Genomic DNA, 23,032 nt, shown 5'->3' with positions numbered 1-23,032 from the left:
ACTGAGTAGGTGGGATTAAGTAGGCAGAGAAAAAAAAGTTCCTACAAAGTCATAATTTTAGAGCTAGAAGGGACCACTGAAATACTTGAGTGCTATTTCTTTCATTTTATAGTTGAGAAAGGTTGGTGATGTCCCTGCCTGAAGTCTCAGCTGTTAGTGGGTGGGTCAGGCATGGGCCCAGGCCTCCTGAATACAAAGAATTCTCTCATCTTCCATGGCCGGGAAGGTGATCACACCTAGACTTTATTTTTAAAAAAGATTTTATTTATTTATTTTAGAGAAAGAGAGCATGCATGCAAGCAGGGAGGGAGGGGCAGATGAAGAGGGAGAGAGAGAATCTCAAGCAGATTCCCCACTGAGCGCAGAGCCCAACTTGGGGCTCAGTCGCACCACCCTGAGATCATGACTTGAACTGAAATCCAGAGTTGGATACTTAACCGGCTGAACCACCCGTGCACCCCTAAACCCAGACACTTTTTTGAGAGTAAAAGGGGACAACAGGCAAACCTAGGTTTCTTTTCTTTCTAAAACTCATTTGTCATCTATCTTATTTTGCATTATCTGTCATCTTATTGATAATTGTGCCATCAGTAATCCTATTGGAAAGTGGTTTTATCAGCTTTTCAATGACCTCCAACTCATCTCCCAGCTCTTCCAGTTGAGAACACTGAGCTGTCAGTCAAAAGAAAAGTTTGCTGGGTTTTTGTTTGTTTGTTTTTGTTTTGAGAGAGGGTGTGTGCACATGTGAGCAGGAGAGGGGCAGAAGGAGAGAGAGAGAGAATCTTAGGCAGGCTCCATGCCCAGCACAGAGCCCCACATGGGGCTCGATCTCACAGCTCTGAGATCATGACCCATGAGATCATGACCTGAGCAGAAACCAAGAGTCAGATGCTTAACCAGCTGAGCCACCCAGGTGCCCCTAGGGCTGGGTTTAAATATCTGCCATGATGTATGGGTCAGTGATGGTAATGGCGCCTCTAGTCAGTTTTCTGTAGGTGCTGCTCTTATGTTAGCTTCTTAAAAATTTACTCTTTGGGGACCTTCCAAGAACAGAGTGCATTTCCTTATGTGAGAGTAATGTTGTTTCCAAATGGCTCATTATATATGTCTGCTGCACCATCTGTCTTTTTTTTCTAAAAGGGTCCAAGGAAGTTATCAGACTCTGAGATACTTGGTAAACCCCTTTGTAATCATTCTGTACAGGTATAGAGTGAATTCCTGTTATAGAACCTAACATAGCTTTTTGGGACTCCATTTCTGATCAACCTTGGAACCAATCAGGAGTGGGACTCAGTCAAATTTATATAATCCTTATTAAATACATAGATGTCAATCATCAATACGCCAATGTCCATCCAGCTGTGGTGGTCTCATTTTCAGATTTCTTAACATAGCAGCTGGTTAATTCAATTGTCTTAATTCTTTTTTTTTAAAGAGTTTATTTATTTATTTGAGAGAGAGACTGAGATAAAGAGAGAGCATGAGAGGGGGAGAGGGTCAGAGGGAGCAGACTCCCTGCCGAGCAGGAAGCCCGATGCGGGACTCGATCCCGGGACTCCAGGATCATGACCTGTGCCGAAGGCAGTCGCTTCACCAACTGAGCCACCCAGGTGCCCTCAATTGTCTTAATTCTTAGTGGCTTACCAACCACTGGCAACCCTCAGTTTGCTGTTACATAGACTTTTGCTATACGGAAGTAGCTTAAGCCCATTTATTCCTGGATAGGTCAGGATTTTGGCTGAGGACTATCTTCCAACTTCAATGGAACTGTCACTATCTGATCATGCTGATCATGTTGTCTTGATTTTTATTAACCTCTTTCAGACACAGCTATACTTTCCCTTGGATGATTTACTTGGGGCCGTGAAGCCTACAGTGATAAGAGAGGCTCAATTGTGGAGGTGGGTACCTGTGCTGGAGGGAAGTCTTCTTAGGTTGGGAACGACTCTGGCAGGGAACATAGGCGGGACACTCAATAGCATTCTCATGTGACCTTCCAAAGAACCACACCTTTTCCCTTCTGCAACTTGGTGGGGATGGCGAACTTCACTTGTGGTGGAGGAGGTTAAATCGTGGAGGTGGGTGCCTCAAATAGCATTTGCAGAGTGGTGTCTTATCTAATTTCCCTCGCTGAAAGCAATTTTGAAGTTTAACTTCTGTTGTAGCTTTATTGCCTTCCAAATTAAGAAGTTATTAAATTTAAATTTTTATTGCAAAGCTACCAACATACCATGTCAGAGAGGTTTTTGCAAGTCTATTAAGTATAAGCCGGATTTGATTCATTAAGCTTTCAATTTTCTCCAAAGCCGTCTTCAAGTGTTTGTGGAAGCACACATAACCTTTCTTGGGGGGTAGGAGTCTGTCCAAGGATGAGGGGTACAGTCATACCAGGCCACATTTGGGGGCTTCATAGATTGGTTTATATGTTTTACCCCCAAGGGAATTTTTACTCAGCCAGTTATGGTTTGATTGTTTTCAAAATGTGTTTGAGAACCTATCTTCTATAAGTGCTCTGGGCCAAGGGACATGACTGAGATAAACAGTAGTTTGGTGAGATAATGGAAAGAGCATTAGATCAAATGGTTTGAGAGCCAAAAACCGGCTCCTAGCTCCCAGGCAGTCCACAGACTAGCTGGGTGACCTCAAGCAAGCTACCAGCATTTAATAACGAATGCCTTAATCTTTTGGAACCCCAGCATTCTCATTTCTCTCCATAAAGGTCTCTGTGAGATAACAGGCATGACAAATAAAGCTAATGTATTGTCCCAATGCAGAAAACTATCCTTGATCTTGTTGTCATGCATAATAACATGAGAAGTGAAACCTGAATTACGGTAAAAACTGAAATGAGCAGACCTGTGGATCACTCAAAAATTTGGAAGGTGAACCCAGGAAGACCTGCATACACTTTCTCCCATGTTCCAGGCAGACTTTCCAGGGTTCCAGGCAGACTCAGTGTTGGGCCAGGCTTCAAATTCAGAAGTGTTATTGTGGAGGTAAGACATTGTGAAGTGTGTGTCGATATCAAAGGCTATTTTTTGAGTGGTTAAGTGACAATTGTATTCTTTGTTGCTCTGAGGGGCCTAGAAGCAACGTGGACTGGTCTTGGATGTGATAGAATAAGATCCTGTAGTCAATATTAGAGGCCCCCTAGGTTCTTGAATGTATTCAGACCCAAAAGCTTATCTGAATAGTTAGTGCAAAACTGATGAATAGAAGGTCTGGTGGAAACAAGTCAAAGGATTTGGTATTTGGGGTCGAGTGTTCCATGGCTAAGAATGTATGTAAGGAAGGAAATGTGTGCCATGAGGACTCACGGAAGTACTGTTTCATCACTGTTGTCAGTGAGTCCAGAGGAATAATGAAGGACGGTGCAGGATGTCCAGCCAGGAGGCTTGGAAGAACTATTATCACTAAAGGGTTTCTCATGACCTGCTACAGGATGCCCTGCGCTAGAAATGAGTAGGGAGTGGGCAATGGCAGGATACGATAAACCTAATATAATGGATGTCCAAAACGAGGTTAAAGCACAGAAACAACAGCTTAAGCCCGAAAGTGCATTATCACATATTGGGGCGGAGTTGTGCACCAACTTCTGGGAAGGAATACGGGAGCGATACTAACTGACAATATAGTTAGAGACCAATAAAGAACAGCTTCTAGCATGTCCAAATTGATCTTTATTGCAGCTCAAAAACAGCCTTTATTTGTAAGTAGAGATTTATTTTGATGTTGGTTGGCTGGTCATCAATCATGACTACACATATTCTAACATCGCTGTTTCACCATCTCAATAAAAAAAAAAGATTTCCTTGTGACTTATGTGGAAGTCACTGAATCTATGGGTGGTGATGTGCTAATAAATGTCGAACCACCAGCTTTCTGGTGGGGGCAGGAAGGGGGTAAAGGGGTGTCGGGGGGTGGGCTAATTTCTAGCATTTGCTGTTTTCTGAGGTATAAATATTCCCGTCATGACCAACTTCTATCGTACAGATGCAATAGATGTAAATAACCCCAAAAGCATAGAAAATAGTAAAATGGTAAAATAATTAGGAAGTAATGAGATCTGAGTGTGTATTAGCTTTGTTTATAATATAAATAATTTGATTGTTAGTATATAATTTTTAATAATGTCTGTTTTTTTAACAACCAGCTTGCAAAATGCTTACAAATTTAACAACCATCTCTTGAGAGACAATATGAGGTGGCTCCAGCACACCGTTGCCTATGAGTGAAAGAACATCAGAGCATCTTTAGGGAAAGATAAAAAGAGAAAGGAGTAGCAGTGAATTTTTTTTTATTTATGAAAAAAATACAGAGAAATGTGGGCTTATTCACCATTCAAGTTAATACTTAACTAGAGAGTGATTATGCTCAAATAATGCTGGCTTATGGCTCAATGTTTTCTGTCCCATAAGTTTGGGGGAATGCTCCATGTTAGATTTCATTTGCAGCATATTCATGATGTACACTTAAAAATTACATAGTAATGGAGCGCCTGGGTGGCTCAGTCGGTTAAGCATCTGACTTCAGCTCAGGTCAAGATCTCAGGGTCCTGGGATGGAGTCCCTCAGCAGACCACGCACTCAGCGGGGCATCTGCTTTTTCCTCTCCCTCTGCCCCTCCCTCCACATACACCCAATCTCTCTCCCTCTCTCTAAAATAAATAAATAAAATCTTTTTAAAAATTACATAGTAAAGAACCTTTTTATACCTAATGTTCCCCAACCTTTTTGACTGTAGAATCCTTTTTTCCTCCACAGAGTACTTAATATTTTGTGGACAACAGATTGAAAAACACTCTGCTCTCTGAGTATGCAGTAAGTATCCCATCCCTCAATATTTGTTATTAATGACTTCAATCAGACACTTTATAGCATGTCAGTCAAATGCATGGATATGCTAAATCAGTGATTCTCAAATTTGACTGTATATCAGATTCACGTAGAAGCTTGCTTGCTAATTTATTTAAAATGTAAAACATGATGTTTTATTTTATTAAGCAGGCTCCACGCCCAATGTGGGGTTTGAACTCATGACCCTGAGATCCAGAGTCACATGCTTTACTGACTGAGCCTACCAGGTGTCCCTAAAACATGATGTTTTAATATACATATATAAAATGATTACTAGTCAAGCTAATTAGCATATCCATCTCCTCACACAGTTACTGCTTTGTGTGTGTGCGTGTGTGTTTGTGTGCATGGTGAGAGCACCTGAAATCTGTCTTAGCAAATTTCCAGTATATAATACACTATTGCTAACCACAGTTATTATGCTGTACATAGATCTCTAGAACTTATTCATCCTACATAACTGCAACTTTGTACCCTTTGACCAATATCTCCCCATTTCTCCCTCCACTTTGCCCCTGGCAACGACCATTCTACTGCCTGCCTCTATGAGTTCGACTTTAGCCTTATATATGAGTGAAATCATGCAGTATTGTCTTTCTGTGTCAGGCTTATTTCACTTAGCATGTCCTCCAGGTTCGTCTGTATTGCTGCAAATGGCAGGATCTCCTTCTTTTTTTCAGGTTAAATAATACTCCGACATATATATATCACATTTTCTTTTCTTTTCTTTTAAGATTTTATTGATTTATTCATGAGAGACAGAGACAGAGAGAGAGAGAGAGAAGCAGAGGGAGAAGCAGGCTCCCAAGGAGCAGGGAGCCCGATGTGGGACTCGATCCCAGGACCCTGGGATCATGACCTGAGCCAAAGGCAGATGCTTAACCATCTGAGCCACCCGGGCGCCCTGTCACATTTTCTTTATCAACTCTTCCACTGACAGACGCTCGGGTTGTGTCTATATCTTGGATATTGTGAGTAATGCTGCAGTAAACATGGGAACACAGATACCTCTTTGAGGTATTAATTTCATTTCCTTTGGATATATATATCCAGAAATGGGATAGCTGGATCATATGGTTGGAAGCTTCTTTCTTAAAGGACCTACTAAATCAGAATCTTTGGAGTTGGGACCTAAAATCTTCTGTCAGACATGTGAACTACCTGTAATGTCTTTGGTTGTAGACTACTTTTTCTTAATAATATGCTAATGTGGGGGCGCCTGGATAACTCAGTTGGTTAAGCGTCTGCCTTCGGCTCAGGTCATGATCCCAGGGTCCTGGGATCGAATTCCACAATTGAGGTCCCTGCTCAGTGGGAAGCCTGCTTCTCCCTCTCCCTCTGCTGCTCCCCCTGCTTTGCTCTCTCACTGTCACTCTCTCTCAAATAAATAAATAAATAAAATCTTTAAAAAAATCTGCTAATGTGTAATGTATAAATTCTTGAGCATGTAGTGTAACTGATAATTGTGAACTCAGGGGACTTTAGATGTAAGAACTTACTGATGCCTCAATATATTTGCAATTCTCTTTTAAAAAACATTTTGAGGGGTGCCTGGGTGGCTCAGTCGTTAAGCATCTGCCTTTGGCTCAGGTCATAGTCCCAGGGTCCTGGGATCGAGCCCCGCATCAGACTCCCTGCTCAGCGGGAAGCCTGCTTCTCCCTCTCCCGCTGCTTGTGTTCACTCTCTCACTGTCTCTCTCTCTCTCTCTCTCTCTGTCAAAATAAATAAACAGAGTTAAAAAAAAAACACAGTAGTTTAAAATAAATAAATAAATAAACATTTTGATACCAAATTTTAAGCTAAAAAGTCACTGGAATAATTCTCTAGAAAGAATTGAGAGGCTTTTTAGATTTTCTCTATATGTTTTTCATAATTTCTATGAACTGTTCATCGAGTTATAATCAATAAAATTTCAATTACGAAGGAAACAATAACAGAGAATAAGACCTTGTATTTGTTTATTCAAATATTTATCAAGTTCCTACTATGGTCCGGAGATTACGTATCAATCTGAAAAATGAGCCATTAGGGAAGAAGATTAGGGAGCTGTGTGTTGACAGCTAAGCATGGAAAAGGGTCCAGATCACAATCCATGATTGTCAAATCCCAGGGACTCTTGACTACATTAACAGAAACATGGTTTTCAGATGAGAGCAGGTAACAGATGTGTAATTGTTGAGCCTGAATTGTTGTATTTAGCCCTGGGCATGATTGTATGAGGCATTTGGAACAACTGGACTACATGCAGAGGTTATTGACTGAGATAATGCATTGATACATAGATCAAAGCTGGATCAAGGAAGGAAGCTTTAAGGAAGCTGAGGTGATGATTATGGAGAAAAGGAAATTTGGGAGATGTGGTTATAGTCTAATATTCCAATGACTTTCATATTCATGTTAAAGATGTCCCAGATGGGAGAGCCAGGATCTGTAGAATGAAGTTGCAATGAAGTGCATTTCTATAAAATATAGGGAAGAATTATTTAGTGATTATAGCTGTCTAAAATCAGAAGAGATCTTACTTAGTTCTTGATTAGTTGGAAGTTTTTAAGCAAAGGCTAAATGAACACTGGAAGGAGTGTTGAATAGGGAGTTCATCCATCATGAGAGTTGAGCTAGTTAGTCCCTAAAGTTCCTTCCAACCTTGAGCCTATATGTTTCTGTTACTTAGGCGTAAAACAAATGCCAGTGTCATAGCTAAACTCAAATGCCTCCTAAAAAATCTACAGCATGGGAGTAGACGTATACATGTATACATTTGTATATAGTTGTATACAAATAAGCTGTTTGGATAATAGTTTGTCCACATTGCAGAGTATTTATAATGATTTAATAAGCAATACTGAGAAAAATACTCAAAATAAATTTCAGAGATAACGTTTGCATTTTATATCGAAAAGATATTCAGGGGCACCTGGGTGGCTCAGTTGTTAAGCGTCTGCCTTCCGCTCAGATCATGATCCCAGGGTCCTGGGATCGAGCCCAGCATCGGGCTCCCTGCTCAGGGAGAAGCCTGCTTCTCCCTCTCCCACTCCCTCTGCTTGTGTTCCCTCTCTTGCCGTGTCTCTCTGTCAAATAAATAAATAAAATCTTTAAATAAAAAAGAAAAGATATTCAGCTTATATACCTATAGACTGTATCTCCAATGAAGGCATAAAATAATACAATTTACAAACTCAAGGTAATGGCAAGAATTTACTGATCTTTTCTTCATCTTTAAACATGCACACTATTAAAAGAACAAAAGAAAATATTTTTCTGTTTTATGGTAAAACCATGGATTAAATCACATCTGTGAATACAGTTATAATGAACTACACCTTTTACTTTAATATGGAATATCTATAACATAGATTTTATCATCAGGCTCTAATACCAGCATTAGAATGGACTTTTAAAGAACTTCCAAGTTTATTCTTTCCCTTAATGTTCATTGATTATAGACAATTGGGAGAAACACAAATGTCAAAGAAGAAAAAATTACCATTGTGCCACTACCTAGAGACATTTCTGTGAACACCTTGGTACGTTTCCTTCCTGTCTTTTTCAGCTCCGTGCATTTTGTGTATGTTTGTTGTACATACTTATGATCATATTGTATTTGTATTTTGTATCCTGTTCCTAAAGCATAAGCAATTTCCTCTGTTTTTACAAACATTTGACTACATAATAATCCTCTTGGTAGATTCACTATTGTTTTTTTTAAACACCTGCTAGTGTAGGATATTTTAGTGATTTGCTAGTGCGTTCTATACCTTGAACACTGTGGCATGAATCGTCAATATAGTCTAGACTCTGAGGGGTTTTGGAAAACTGCTTTGTAGGCTAAATTTGTAGATATTAAGAAAGGATTTAAGAAGCTGACATCTGCTTATAGTTTTCCCTATGAAGCCCTTGAACTTGTTCCATGTTAGAAAGCATGGCTGTAGTGAGTTTGCCAAAATTTTAAATTGTATCATTTTCTAATCAAGAACCTCTCCTTTTACCCTTGAGTTCATGGTCTTTTTTAAATAACCCTAATTCTAACTGCCTAGAGGAGAGAAGCATCTAGACAGTACCACTTCTCAGTTAGTGTGGAGGAGGGTTTGTATTCATCTTCACTCCAAGGAAACAAACAACTTTCAAGGGATTCTCCCCTCCTTATATGAAATGCTTTAAAAAGTAGGCTTGCAAAACCCCACTGTTGAGTCCCATTAGCTCCATTCTGCTGGTGAGATTGTAGGTGCCCTTAGTACCTCTTAGCTTAAACTGGAAGCAAAACAACTCCAGGACTTGTAGATTCTCCAGGAGCTCATCAGGAAAACCTCGAGTTTTCCTCTTGGTGTGTCTAGGCTGAACTCAGTTCTGCGGGGAACTATTATTTTATGCATCTTACACATGGTCAAGTGTTGAAGTTCTGGCTAGGGGCTTAATGACAAAAATGTTTGCATGAAGGCATGCGGATCATGTGGATGAGGAATGATGTCCTATGGGATTCTCTTGGATAATATGTATTCTGAGACAAAGGAGCAGTTGGCAATAATTGGGATGAATCTATCTCTAAGCAACTTACATATTTAACTAACTATGCCTAATAGATGTAGATCAGAATGACCAAGATAATTTGTAAAATGCTTCCTTTTTTCCAGGGTTAAGAAGGGTAAGTGAAAACATTTATGATACGGTAAGCTCTAAGGAGACAGTACTTCAGTGGTTTTCTCCCCAAGCTAGAGAGATTTTTTTCGTTCTTCCTTTAATCCAGCAAATTATGTGGCTGGTGATATGGAGATGAATAAGACATACTTCCTTCCTCAAAGAACTCCGTCTAGTAACAGACACAGATTTAGATAATTTTAACATGATTAATAAGAGTGAAGTACATTAGATTTTATGAGAATATTTCAGAAGTGCACCCAAGCCAGCTTAAGGGAGATAGGGAATGAGGGAAAATATCAGAGAAAGTTTTCTGAAGGCAGTTACATCCAAATTGGTTTTTAAAGAACCAGGAAGAGTTTTACTAGCTGAGGAAGGAGAGAGAGATGGGCATGTGGGACTGTTGAGGCAGGAGTGGTTTGAGGGGATGGTGACATTCCAGGGAAAAACCAGCATCAGCCAAGGTATGGAGCAGACATGGAATCAAGACTTATGTTCTGGTAGTGCTTGTTTGATATGCTTACTGGACATCTGTAGAAATGTCAAGCAGGTAGGTAGAGGTATGTGTCTGCAGTTCCAGGGTGAGGACGGCTGGAGATCTAGATTTGGCAGTGACTGGTATATACATGGTATTTACATCTGTAAATACTAAATGAGGTTGCCGGGGATAGAGAAGCACGTGCAGGGTGGAGGCCAGGGAGACATATCTCCCTAATATTTAAAGGGTGGTCTGGGAGGAGGAGCCAGCAAAGGAAACTAAAAGGGGTGTCTAGAAAGATTAGGGGTAAACCAACCATATAACAAGCAAAAAAGGGTCTCAAAAAGCATGGGGTGGTGAGTGGTTTCAAATACTTTTGGGAAGTCGAGAAAGAGAAAACCAAAGAAGTGACCATTGGATTTGGTTACATGGAGATCGTTAATGACCTTGACAGAAGACGTTTCCATGAAATGGTAGGGACAGGGCCCTAGTACAGAAGATGGAGAGAGAATGTAAGATAAGGAAGGAGAGACCAACAAGAGTAATCCTTGTCTTTGGGCTACTAGGTATTCTGGCTTCTCTCCTTAAGGGCCATTCAGAAGAAAGGGAGGCAGTTTGTGGCCTGCTGAAATAACTGCTTAGGGTCACCGGTCCTTGATTATTAGAGCCATCTCAGCTTGTCCCATAGGCACGTAGTACCCTCAAGAGTTCGTACAATGTTCTTTAGAACAGCACCTAGCACATAGTGCTATGTGAACTTCTATTATAATTATCCCAGTTTCTAGGCAAGCTTTATTGGCTTCTAAGAAGAACGAATCATTTATGTAGACCAAATCATTTTTCAGTAAGCGTGAAGATACAGATCTTACACCTAGCAAAAACTGAAGCATAAAACAGGAAAATGACTTATGTATAGGGGTGCCAGTCCTCTAGTTTAATGGCTTACTCTCTCTCTCAGTACTGATTAAGGTTCACTAGAGTCCAGGATTGAATTACTAAATAATGGCACAGAAAATCAAAAGGAAAACGAGTAGTAAAGGCATAGGCACAGAAACACATTTATGAAATCAACCAAAATAGAAGTAAATACAGCACACAGTGCATTAATGTTTTGTACTGGTAGCTGAAAGATGACAGATATAGGGTGGATTTTTAGTTTTGGTTTTTTCATTGGTTAAGTGAGAAATACTAAGATAGAAATGGAGGAATAATAATCCAATGGTGCAGTTTTTCTGTGTGGAGACGTTTTGAAACTTGTTTTACAATTGAACTGTTCTAGAAATCAAGAACAAGGTAGAAAGTGGAGATACGGAGAGGAGATGTAAATAATTGTAAACTTCCCCTTAGTCTCTGAATGTCTGATCACTCCTTTCAGGCTTAAGGTCAAATTCTGGATATTTTTACAGGTATTTGTCATATGCAAAATGTGGATATCTGTCTTTTAGGAGTGTTGTGGGGATTGAGATATGTTAAGTGTCCAGTAGTACATAGCGACTGCCTCATTGATGCGTCTTTCAATGAAGTACATGCACTAACCCTCTTGGATGATGATTGGTGTTTCCTGTTTTTTTTTTTCTTCCCTTACACCTCTTAACTCTGTTGAAGATGCTTTCAACACCAATCTAATGATAACGGCAGCAAACATTTATCATGTACACCAGTTAAGTCATTTAATCTTTGAAACAATCCTGTGAGGTAGAATTGTTACCCTCATCCCATGCATGGCGTCAGCATTTGTCAGCCTGGCTTCAGAGCCCAGCTCTTTCCTTAACCACCGCTTCCACTCTCAGCTGGACCGACCTGGGCCACTTTTTTCGGCCATGTCTGCTACGAGCAAACTCAGTTTTCTGTTCAGAAAACCCTCAACTGCTTTCAGTCGCCAAGGACTCTCGTCTCAGTTCCCGGAGCCCATGAGAAGGTATTTAATTCACCCACATGGAACCAGGCCAGCTGCGTCCTTCTCAGGCCCGCGAACTTTCCCCTTGGCCGAGCCGCCAAGTTTGCACCCTCCGTCCTTTATTTCATTGGCCACAGAGTCACTGTTTTAAGTAGAAACACGGTATGCTCCAAGACACAGGATCCCTCGAATCCCCGCGAGCGAGCACGGTAACTGCACAGCTGAGCCCGCCCCGGAGTCCAGGCACAGGCGCGAGGGTTTGGGACACTGTGATGTGCACGGGACCGCGGACTGGGCCGGGGACGGAAGGCACAGGGTGCACGGCAAGACCTCAGACCAGGCGCGGGCCAGACCGGCGAGGACGCGCGCGCGGGGCTGGCGGAGAAGGGGGCGAGGGCCAGGAGCCGGGCCGGCCGCTCCCCGCCCCTCCCCCTCTGGTCTCCGCCCCGGCCCTCGCCCCGCCCCGCCCCGCCCCGCCCCGCCCCTCCGCCCCTGCCCGGCCGCTCCGCCCCCGAGTGACGTCACTGGCCAGGCCAGCCGGCGCCATTTTGAAAGTGGAGTCGCCTGCCCCTGCCGCTGCCGCCGCCGTCGCTGTCGTAGCTGCCGCCGCCGCTGCTGGAAAAAGAGCGAGAGCGGGGAAGCCCCAGAGTGAAATCCACCATCCTGCTGGCTGATCTGCCCGCCCCTCCTTCCTTCTCCCCCGACCCCCGCCCTCTCCCCCCCACAGGTGCCATCCGCCGCCATCCGCCCTCTCTACCCCCCCATCCCCAGGTGAGGGGGGTGAGTTCAGGAAGCAGAGACCCCGAGGAACCCAGCAGGGTCACCATTTGCAGCGCAACATGGCAGGTAAAGGAGAAATCACCCTCGTCCACTGACAAGGCACCGCTTCCTTCCTTCTCCCTCCATCACCCCCTAGCGACCGCCTGTGCCTCTCGTAGAGCCACGGGGCGCCCCTTGGATTTCAGGGAATTGGTCAAGGGGGGTGGGGTGGGGGTGGGGAGGGTTTTGGTGAGGCGAGGGGTCGCTGTGATACCGAAATGGCTTTTAAAATGAGGGCTGGAACCTTGGCATGGGTGGGGGTGGGGTATGGGCTGGCGAGCCGAGGGGTAAGGCGTGGGTGGGGCGGGGTGGGGGCGAGTGCAGATTTGTCCCTAGAGCTTAGGAGCCCGGTGTAACCTCCGCTCCCCCCGCTTTCTCCCCCGCCCCCGGGGCTTTTTTTAAGGTTTTTCCTTCATATAATTCCTATTTTTTCCCTTGCTGCAAGCTTTTTTGGGTGTTTATATTAATGTATTTTGTACTGAGAAGGAAGAGTGCTTTACAAGTTAAAATACAATGGGGACCTATGTGTATTTTTCCCCCCACTGTGGGTACGTATGTTTTTGAGACCGTACCCCTGAATTTTTCGTCTTGAACTAGTTCCCTTTCGTTTCTTAACCCTTCGAGTCCAAAGAGTGCAAGGCCTTTAATACACCAAGTTGCATGAAAAATGTCATTTAAACTTTGTGTTTTGTATGTTAGTTTTTGTGCAGACGTCCTTTTCCCAAAAGGGTTTCATAGTTAGTTAAAATAGTTGTGGAGTTCAGTGATATAAATAGCCAAGGAGAGAGAGATTTAGGTAAAAGCTTGGGAGGGGGGGCGAAGGATGCACAGAGAAAACCAGCTTGGAATATTTAGCAAGAATGAAGGTGAAGGAAGAGAAAGGTAATTGCTTTGAGGATGATTTTTATACATTTTGATGTTCCTGAATGCCTTCGTTCTACTACTAGTAGAACCAATTCTAGATCTTGATTCAGTTTCTTCCTCCATAGATGCAGGACATTTCCTCCACAGTGCTTGGAAGTGAAATAGAAACATTCAGGAACTAAACCAATTTTCCATGCTTTTTCCAATATTTAGATAATAACCTTTAAATAATTAAACCTTTAAAAAAGTTAACGTGTTGGATTGACTTATGTTTTGCTGTAAACAAGTTGCTCTTTGGCCTTATTGAATAATTAGGTGAAATTAAAATTGTTTTGTACAAGATGATGACAAACTAGCGAAATTGTTTGCAAGGTCCTTTGGATTCTGAGGGATAAGGTGAAGGGAGGCAAAACAAGCTTCCTCTGACTGTCTCTTCACCAGCATTTACTTCAGTTTCTTTTCCTGTCTGGAGCCAGTGATTTGTTGGTAATGAAAGGCAAAGAAATGGGTGGTGAGTGTTGTGTTTGCTGTGTGTGCGCTTTGGTGATTGGGTTCATATGAATCATTACTCCTCACCCGGGCAGTAATGTTCCTGAAGTTTTCTCTTCGTTCCATGTTTTATGGTAGTTTATCCTTATTAACCCTTCTGCAGGCTTTTGTAAACTTAAAGGAAAACTAACTTTTGGTATTTACTTCTCTCTGGTAGGTCTTGCGTAACTGTGAGGCTTTTACTGTATTTTAGGGGAAGGGAAAATGGAAGTTTTGAACACATGTGCAATGTTAATGATAGTACCATAGCCTTTAAATATTTAATAACTGGAATCTCTCTCTTTTTTTAAATGCAGTACCAACTATTGGAGACTAACCTTCCAAATTAGTGCTCTGGGCTGGTGGTTGTATGTGTGGGCAGTACTAGGCTGTTAGTATCATGCCAACCATGGATACCATCTCTGTGTTTACGAGAGTAAACATGAACAGAACTCAGTTTTAATTGGTATGTTTTCTTTTTCCAGGAGCTGGAGGAGGGAATGATATTCAGTGGTGTTTTTCTCAGGTGAAAGGAGCAGTAGATGATGATGTAGCAGAAGGTAAGAAAGCATTTAATAATGCAAAATCTGAATATGGAATCTTCACAGTCTTGATTACTGAAGGATTTCCTTGCAGCTAGGTCTGTTACAGTTTAAGAACATACTGAGTTTATTGTCTGAGCAATGGAGGAACAGTTTTAAAAGTCACTTTTCTGGAAAATAGTCTTTAAGTCTTTTATTAATACCTTATATCATTTTTTATCTATTAAGTGAAAGGAGCATTAGATGATGATGTATATAAAACTGTCACAAGAAAAATCTAAGGTTCATATCGTAAAGGTTTCCTGACTAAATTTCATGTACAAATAAATGGTGATGCATTTTCATGTTCATTCATTTTTAGATAATTGTGTTAAAATAGGCATCAACATTTACCTCAGAAACGTTTTGAATGACTATCTTTCATTTTTTACATAAGATTTTTAGTGTTTAATTTGCCTACTCTGAGAGTGTGGTGTTGATTGACATTCTGTGAAGAAATGCTGGCTCAAATGATAAATTTTATTGTCCTTACAAGGATTAATTTAGGTGGATAAGAAAACAACAATGCTATGGATATATAGCATGGCTTCTGGGGAGCTTATTCTCACGCAGTTAGAAGCTGAGTTTGATCAGTTGAAGTACTTAAGTCTTAATTCTTCTCCCAAAGTTATTAATGTATTTCAAAAACTAAGTTTTGAAACATTAATTTTGCACTCATTTGAGATGGTCTTAGGTGGTGGAGGCATTATTTCCCATAAAGTAGTTGTATCATTTCATTGTTCAGAAATATTATTTAGTTTGAATTTTAATGGTATTGTCTTGAATTATAGTAGGAATTTTCCAACAAAATTCAAATGAATTGTACTTTTAATTTAAAAAAAATTTGTCTAAAGTTTATAAATCATCCTTCTCTAGATTGTATTGTCCTCATATTAAGATCCTATTTCTGACCTACTGTCTGCAGTACTGTTTGTTTTGAGGATTTCTTCAGGTGATGGTAGGATGATAGACTTGTGTTGAGCCAGTCAATTGCTTGGATTTGCCTATGTCAGTGTCATTCTTGGTGAAGTGTCTGATCAGTTTGGTGTGTTCTTTGGGGAGCCAACTGGCATACATTGTACCTGTGATACTTTTTAGAGCACTATCACATTTCTTTTTTATTGAATCCTCATGTTTTTCAGATGAGAAACCAGAAGTCTTAGTTAAGAGACTCACTGATGGTCACACAAATAGTGCAAATCAGGGTTTTCTGGTGAAGCTTGTGGTGGTTGACTTGAGTGAAATCTTCTAAGTTCAAGGGAGGACTCACATATTACTCATTTTGTAATTCCATTACCTGCTGAATAGTAGCCACTCAAATACTGGATTATTCGTGATGAGAGTGCTGTATACTTGAAAACTATTCCTGGATTGATTTCCATTTATTTTTTTTTTTAAAGATTTTATTTATTTATTTGAGAGAGAGAGAGAGAATGAGAGATAGCACGAGAGGGAAGAGGGTCAGAGGGAGAAGCAGACTCCCTGCTGAGCAGGGAGCTGGATGCGGGACTCGATCCCGGGACTTCAGGATCCTGACCTGAGCCGAAGGCAGTCCATTTATTTTTTATATCAAAGATCTGTTGAGGGGCTTCATAAATGTTGAGCACTGGGGCTGCAAGGTATCTGGAACATAAACCCTGCCTTGAAGGAGCTCATAGTGTACTTGTTAAACAGTAGGCAGAGAGACCACATGGGCTTTATTTAATTAGAAGAAATTGATGGTTCTAGACTTACCTAACTGAATCAAATGATAGTTGGTGATATGTATGATGGGATCAGTGTAGTTCTCTTCTGCTAATACTTAGTAGCTACATTTTGCTACTGATTCGTTAAATAACTTTCTTTTGAGGTTGTTAGATCATACCTTAACATGCAGCGCATTCCTAGCATCTTAACATGCTGAGGCTTGGTATGTATATTTTAATAAAAACATGACTTTAGATACAGTATCTATGTTTATGCTAGTGTAGTAAGTATAAAAAGCACCTAATTTTCAAATTATACTCCTTTAATTTGGTGTGTTTTTTTTGCATACTGTAGTTTGCATGTCATAGTCTATTATGTTTATGTTTCTAAGGGAAGATTTGCTTTTCTCAAATAAGGTTAATACATTTTCTTTAAACAGTTTACATCTAGCTAAATCTTTAGTTTAGCTTGCCTGTTTTTTGTTAATGATGCATTGCAAGTTCTTTCCCATCAAAGGCTCTAAATTAATTCTTTCCCCTCCTACATGCAGTTAGCTGTCAATGGCATACCATTGTTACTTTTGTAATGCTTTAGTCTTCTTTCCATGCCCAATTGCACCTTAGTTCAGGATCTCAGTATATTTCATCCAGGTTGCAGTAACTTCCTAAATGATTCCCTGCTGCTGCTTCTCTGTTTTGCTTTTTAAGTTAATCTTAAATGCTGTCCCAATTTTATGTTCCTCAGAAATCTTCATTGGTCACTGCTTCCCTAGGATTATGAATTACATCCAAATATTTCAGCCTTGAATGTGAGACCTTTCACCAGTATGCCCCTTATTCTCTAAGTTCATCTGCTAATATGGTTTATAATCCAGCTAAATGGATGCTGTTCTTCAAACAGGTCTTGTACAGTCTTACTCTTGGGTCTTTGTCTTACTTACAGTCTTACTCTTTGCTGTTCCCACCTTAGAATGCCTTACACTCCTCCCACAGTTTAAAAATTCTTCAAGTCACGTCTGTAACTCTTTTTACTTATCTTCCTTTTTTGGAAATATTTTAAAAATCTTTCTTTATAGCACTTTTTATTTGTAATTTACCCTAAACCTCTGCTGTTAACACTGTGCAGGTCTAATGCATCTTTGTGCTCTATGCAGAACATCCTATACAAACTACTATGCTTAGAACAATGCCCCTGGCACACAGTAAGTGTTGAGTATTTGTTGAATGAAGGAATGTGAATGTTACTGTTATGAGGTTTTGAAAGGGAAAGAGATCTGTTGAAAAGATGATTGCGATATACTCTGGAAATCATGGATGTATTTATTTGTCAGGCTTTATAACTGGATTGATGTTCTACAGCTGTGTAATAGAAAGAAGGAGACCTTGGGTTTTTATCCTCGTGACAAACGAGTGTATGTCACTTGGAATAAGTGCTTCTCTGGGTTCCAGTAAGCTTAGCCTTAAGATGATGGGACTGGATTAGATGATTTCTGTTGTTCCTTATACTCTAATCTTGTTACTTCTCAAAGATGTTTTAGAAGAGAAACAGCCCAACATTAATACTACTGGTAAGTTGAGTTGTGTGAGCTACTGGGGCCTTAATTTAGAAAGAAGTCTTTATTGGACTTAATCAAGGCTCAGAATTTGTTATTAAGTGCATTGCAGAACTAAGAATTTTGATGTTTGACCAAATACTGTGATTGACCTTTGGCCAATGTAGGCTTTTATTGGGATACTTATTCTATTATGCACAGGTCTCTTCAGGCGCTTCTAAGTGGTTTATCTTTGGTATAGCTACTTGTCTGAGATGAGGGTGAGGTACTAAAATCTCTGTCACTCAGTCTCATATCCTGCAGTTTTCCTTTTAATCTTCATGGTAATGGTAATAACATTTTATCATATTCTATACTTGAAAAATTTCCTTTATTGACACCTTGCTCATGAGATGGTAGGTAGCACAGACACTGGTGCTAGGCTACATAGTTTGAATCCTACTCAGTCCTCTGCTAGCTGGGTAATCCTGGGCAAATTAATTCACTTCTTTGTGCCTGTTTTCCTCTAAAGTGAAGATCACAATAAAATCTTCCTTACGCTGTTGTTTTGGTGATTAAATGAGTTAATATGCATAAAACAGAAACCTGGCACATAGAGTGTTTTAAGGGTTTAGCTGTTTTTGTTGGAACGTTTATGGCAAGTAAGGAAGAGTTGGGAGGATGAGAAAACTGGGGAATTTATTAAGAATTTCTCCTCAGCCAAAGTGAAGAGATGGTATGTATGTTTTATACATATTCTTTGATTCCATTAATACAAAGTTTAAAAAACATTCAAAACTAAACCATAGCCTTAGAGACACATACTAAACTGGTAAAACGCTGAAGAATAGCTACAAAATAATTGCTATAAAAGCCAGTATGTGATGGTTACTTTTAAGTGATGGAAGGGAGTTGTTCTTGAGGAGGAGGGCGGGGTGGGGGGTGGCTCATGGAGATAGTGTTTTGACTGGGTGGTGGTTTTAGTGATTAACTGATTATCCTGGACATTTCTCTTTTGATTTTTGGTTTTCTGTGTTTGTTAAATTTCACCCAAAAAAAGTGTGTGTCTGTGTCTTTATGTTCAATACTGTACTAAAAAGGGTTTAGAGTGAAAACTGGCAATCCCTACCTTCATCCACTCCCTAATCCTCCCTTGTCCTTCTAAAGGCAATTATATTGAACTCTTCCAACTGTATTTCCTGTTGCTTAATTTTTTGTGAATAAAATGATAACTTCTATTTCTCATCCATTTTGGACGTTTCCAATTGACTTTCCTCTCTAGTAGATGAAGATTAAGCTGTTAATATTATCACCCCATACCCCAACTTATCACCACCATACCTCAATTTAACCATACACATGGTATGGTTAAATTAGAAGTTAGTGCTTACATTGTTATGACCATGCAGATGTTCACTGCTGAACCAAGACTGCAGTGTTTCGTGTGCATCCCTTCATTTGTCTTGAGGCTAGTAATTGCCCAATTTTTAATTTGCCTGGTTCTTTTTGTATTTGTGCTTTTTTATTTTTATTTTTTTTGTATTTGCGTTTTTTATTTTTGAAAGATTTTATTTATTTATTTGAGAGAGAGAATGAGATACAGAGAGAGAGCATGAGAAGGGGGAGGGTCCAAGGGAGAAGCAGACTCACCGCCGAGTAGGGAGCCCGATGCGGGACTTGATCCGAAGACTCCAGGATCATGACCTGAGCCGAAGGCAGTCGCCCAACCAACTGAGCCACCCAGGCGCCCTGTATTTGCGTTTTTTAAAAAACACTTTGTTATGGGAGATTTTGAACATTACGGAAAGTGTATGGAATAGTATATATTGAACCCCCATCACCCAACATCATCAACCCATGGCCAGGGTAACCCATTTATACATCACTTGATCCCTTCCCAGTCCTTTGTATTTAGTAGTAGAAAAATTACTGATTTTGTTTTTAAAATCTGGATTTAACAAACTAGAAAACCAAGGTCATCATTTTAAAGTGAAACAGTAAGGAATTTTTCCTAGTGATTTTTTTGCAGTAGCAATACCTGGTAATCTGTTATTTGCTTAAATTTTACTTGTGGAAATATTAAATATTAAAAATTCAAATACATGTGGATAATCTGAAGTGTGTAATTTTTGGTTAAAAAAGATAATTTATTTTTTGTAAATTTTGATAATAGTTAATATTGTCGACTATTAAGTAATTTTAGATTTATATTTTAATACAAGTATATCTTCTCTCCATATTTGACAATCTTAGTTTTTTTAATAGGAAATTATCTTAGGATATGATTTTATTACATGAAGCCTTGTTTTTATGAAACTTGGATCCATATGCATGGCATCTGTCAACTTTGCTTTCTGTTTATTTCTGGTAGGATTCAGACCTATGGTTCTTGGGGGGAAAATTCAGTAGTGGAATCTAAATATTCCCTAAATAAAATTGTGAAAAACAATTTTTGGGATATCACACAAAATTTAATGGTTTGGGGGCACCTGGGTGGCTCAGTCAGTTGGGCATCTGCCTGCGGCTTAGGTCATGATCCCAGAGTCTGCCTGCATTGGGCTCTCTGCACAGTGAGGATTCTGCTTCTCCCTTCACTCCTGTGTACGCACGTGCGTGCACGCTCTCTCAAAAAAAATTATTGTGTATATTTGTACATACGTGCATTTTTCTGGTCAGAGAGTGTCCATAACCATTATCAAAAAGAGCTATTTTAGACTGTGGTATGGTGACCCCCTCAACTCTTTCAAAAGGTCTATGAAGTCAAAACTATTTGCATTATAATATATTTCCCTTTTTGACAATGTTGACATTTGCAGCAATGGTACAAAAGTAATATGGGTAAAGCTGCTAGTGTCTTAGAGTGAATCCAGGCCTTGGCACCAAATGGTCCCAGTAGTCATGGAAATCTTTCCCATGTACCAGCAGTTTGGAAATGCCAATTTTACATAGGAATGTTTTCGATGAAACAGTAAAAACTAATTTTATTAAATCTTGATCTTGAGGGCGCCTGGGTGGCTTAGTTGGTTGGGCGACTGCCTTCGGCTCGGGTCGTGATCCTGGAGTCCCTGGATCGAGTCCCGCGTGGGGCTCCCTGCTCGGCGGGAGTCTGCTTCTCCCTCTGACCCTCCCCCCTCTCATGTGCTTTCTCTCTCATTCTCTCTCAAATAAAGAAATAAAATATTTAAAAATAAATAAATAAATCTTGATCTTGCGTACACGTCTGTTAAACATTCTGAGTGACAAAATGAGAGGTACACCAAAGCGCTTCTGCTACGGACCAGAGAACATGCTGTCTGGAGGAAAAGCATTGGTGCACTTATTTGGGTTTAAAGCTCATCTCGTTAGCTGCTACTTCCATGGAACATCATTTTGTTAGAAAGAACTGATGAATAAATGATGGTTATTTAGACTTGGATTATTTGGCAGACATTTTCTCAAATAAGCAGTGAATTCGTTGCCTCAGTGGACAATACTTGTTACCGATGATAAAATTTGAGCTTTCAAGCAAAAGTGAGAATTTTGGAAAACATGTATATGCCATCCTGTGTTGGATAACTTCCCAATTCGTAAAGATTTTTCAGATGAGACCAGTAATATTAATGATTGCAATTTTTTGATGTAATGTAATGAAATGTGTCAACATTTGGAAGCTCTGAATTTTGGATGACTCTGAGTCAGTGTTTTACAACTGTCCAATGCCTGTGATATTAAAAAATGCATAAAAGTACAAGGTACAGCATTGGATTTTAATGTAACAGACAACTGATACGGTTTCAGATCCCACAAACCTTTAAGAAACTACCACATGTCCAGTTTTGGTGTAGTGTCAAAGGGATATCTGTAACTACGTGAAAGGCTTACTAAAATACTCCTCCCTTTTCAAGCACATACCTGAATCAGGGTGTTTTCTTCACATATCTTACCACCACAACACAGTGTAGTGTGTTGAATGCAGAAGCAGTCAAGAGAATCTAGGCGTCTTCTATTAAGCCACACATTAAAGAGATTTTCAGCAATGTAAAGCAGTGTGATTCTTTTTGCTAATTTTTTGTGGGAAAATAAAGTCATTTTTCATCTTTTTTTGTTAATGTGTAGGTTTTATCATTAATATTTTTAAATTGATAAATATTTTAAAATTTGAAAGGCCTTTGGGGTCCTCAGATTTTAAGTGTAAAGAAATCCTGCCATCCCAGAAGTACTTGACAGCCGTTGGTTTAGTCTGTTAATAGGTTTCACTGTATTAATGCTTTAAAAGAGTCTCAGACCACAAGATAAGTGATCAGAGCAGTATGCTGGTTTTGTGCATGAGGGCTAAAGCTTTCCTATAAAAGCTTTCCTGTGACTTGATATTGTTTCAGCCTACTCCCTTGCTGTTCTTTAGATACCAAATTAGATCTCCCTTAAGCTCTTTAATCTGGTGATCTTGGTGAAGGAAGGATACCTTTAGGATTTTAAAATATCTATTTTTAAACTTATCTCCCTTGCAGAGATTACATACCAGTACATACTTGCCAAAATACTTTAAAAGTGTTTTAGGGCTTTTCCCACTATCTGCTCAGGTCCAGTTAACCTTAATACTTAATGTAGGATTACTGAGTTCCTCAGAGCCTGGTATGGTGCCATTTCTGGGTTGCTGCCGGGTTATTAGAAATGGGTTGGTGACCTTGGCATTGTTTTATTTTGAGCCCAACATGTGGCAGTTTGATGTGTTGGTTTTTCTTGGAAGAAAGGCATAAGATTGACATGGTAACTTTCTACTTCCCAACTACTTCTAATTACCATAGGGAGGAGAGGGAGAGAGCACAGTGTTTTAAGTTTTACTTTACTTTTTTTAAGTTTATTTTTTAGTAATCTCTACACCCAGTGGGGGCTCAAACTTACAAACCTAAGATCAAGAGTCGCAGGCTCTTCCTACCGAGCCAGCCAGGCACCCCTAAATTTTAAAGTACAGCATAATTCTATTTTAAAACAGTTGCTGAAGTTCCCATTCTAAGAATGCAGTATCAACCGTTCATTGCTTAGTATTGTCAGTATTTTTGTGGCTGTTTTTCTACCCTTTAGAAAACGTTTGTCAAAGTACGTAGGCCTTTTAAAACTAACTGCACTAATTTGCCAGTCCATGTTTAAATGTTGGGTTTGTTAAAAAAGAAATTACTTTT

The 23,032-nt window shown here is 40.0% G+C and overlaps 1 protein-coding gene across 4 annotated transcripts in view; it reads left to right on the top strand.

The window, feature by feature from the left end:
- The first annotated feature begins 12,392 nt into the window (after positions 1–12,392).
- PPP2R2A (protein phosphatase 2 regulatory subunit Balpha) overlaps positions 12,393–23,032 on the top strand; it is an 83,890-nt gene continuing 73,250 nt past the window's right edge. For 2 of the 4 annotated variants that reach the window (XM_073892580.1, XM_073892582.1), the window contains exons 1-2: positions 12,393–12,710; positions 14,561–14,635. In XM_073892580.1, coding sequence (XP_073748681.1) covers positions 12,704–12,710; positions 14,561–14,635 — 82 coding nt within the window. In that variant the 5' untranslated portion in view covers positions 12,393–12,703. The remainder of the gene's footprint in view (positions 12,711–14,560; positions 14,636–23,032) is intronic. The other 2 variants (XM_025873804.2, XM_025873805.2) reach the window with 1 other exon arrangement.

This window comes from Callorhinus ursinus, unplaced genomic scaffold (assembly GCF_003265705.2).
Source record: "Callorhinus ursinus isolate GAN/ISIS: 27379988/994484 unplaced genomic scaffold, GSC_fseal_2.0 scaffold4, whole genome shotgun sequence".
Lineage (NCBI taxonomy): Eukaryota > Metazoa > Chordata > Mammalia > Carnivora > Otariidae > Callorhinus > Callorhinus ursinus.
This window is presented reverse-complemented; position numbering and strand designations above follow the sequence as displayed.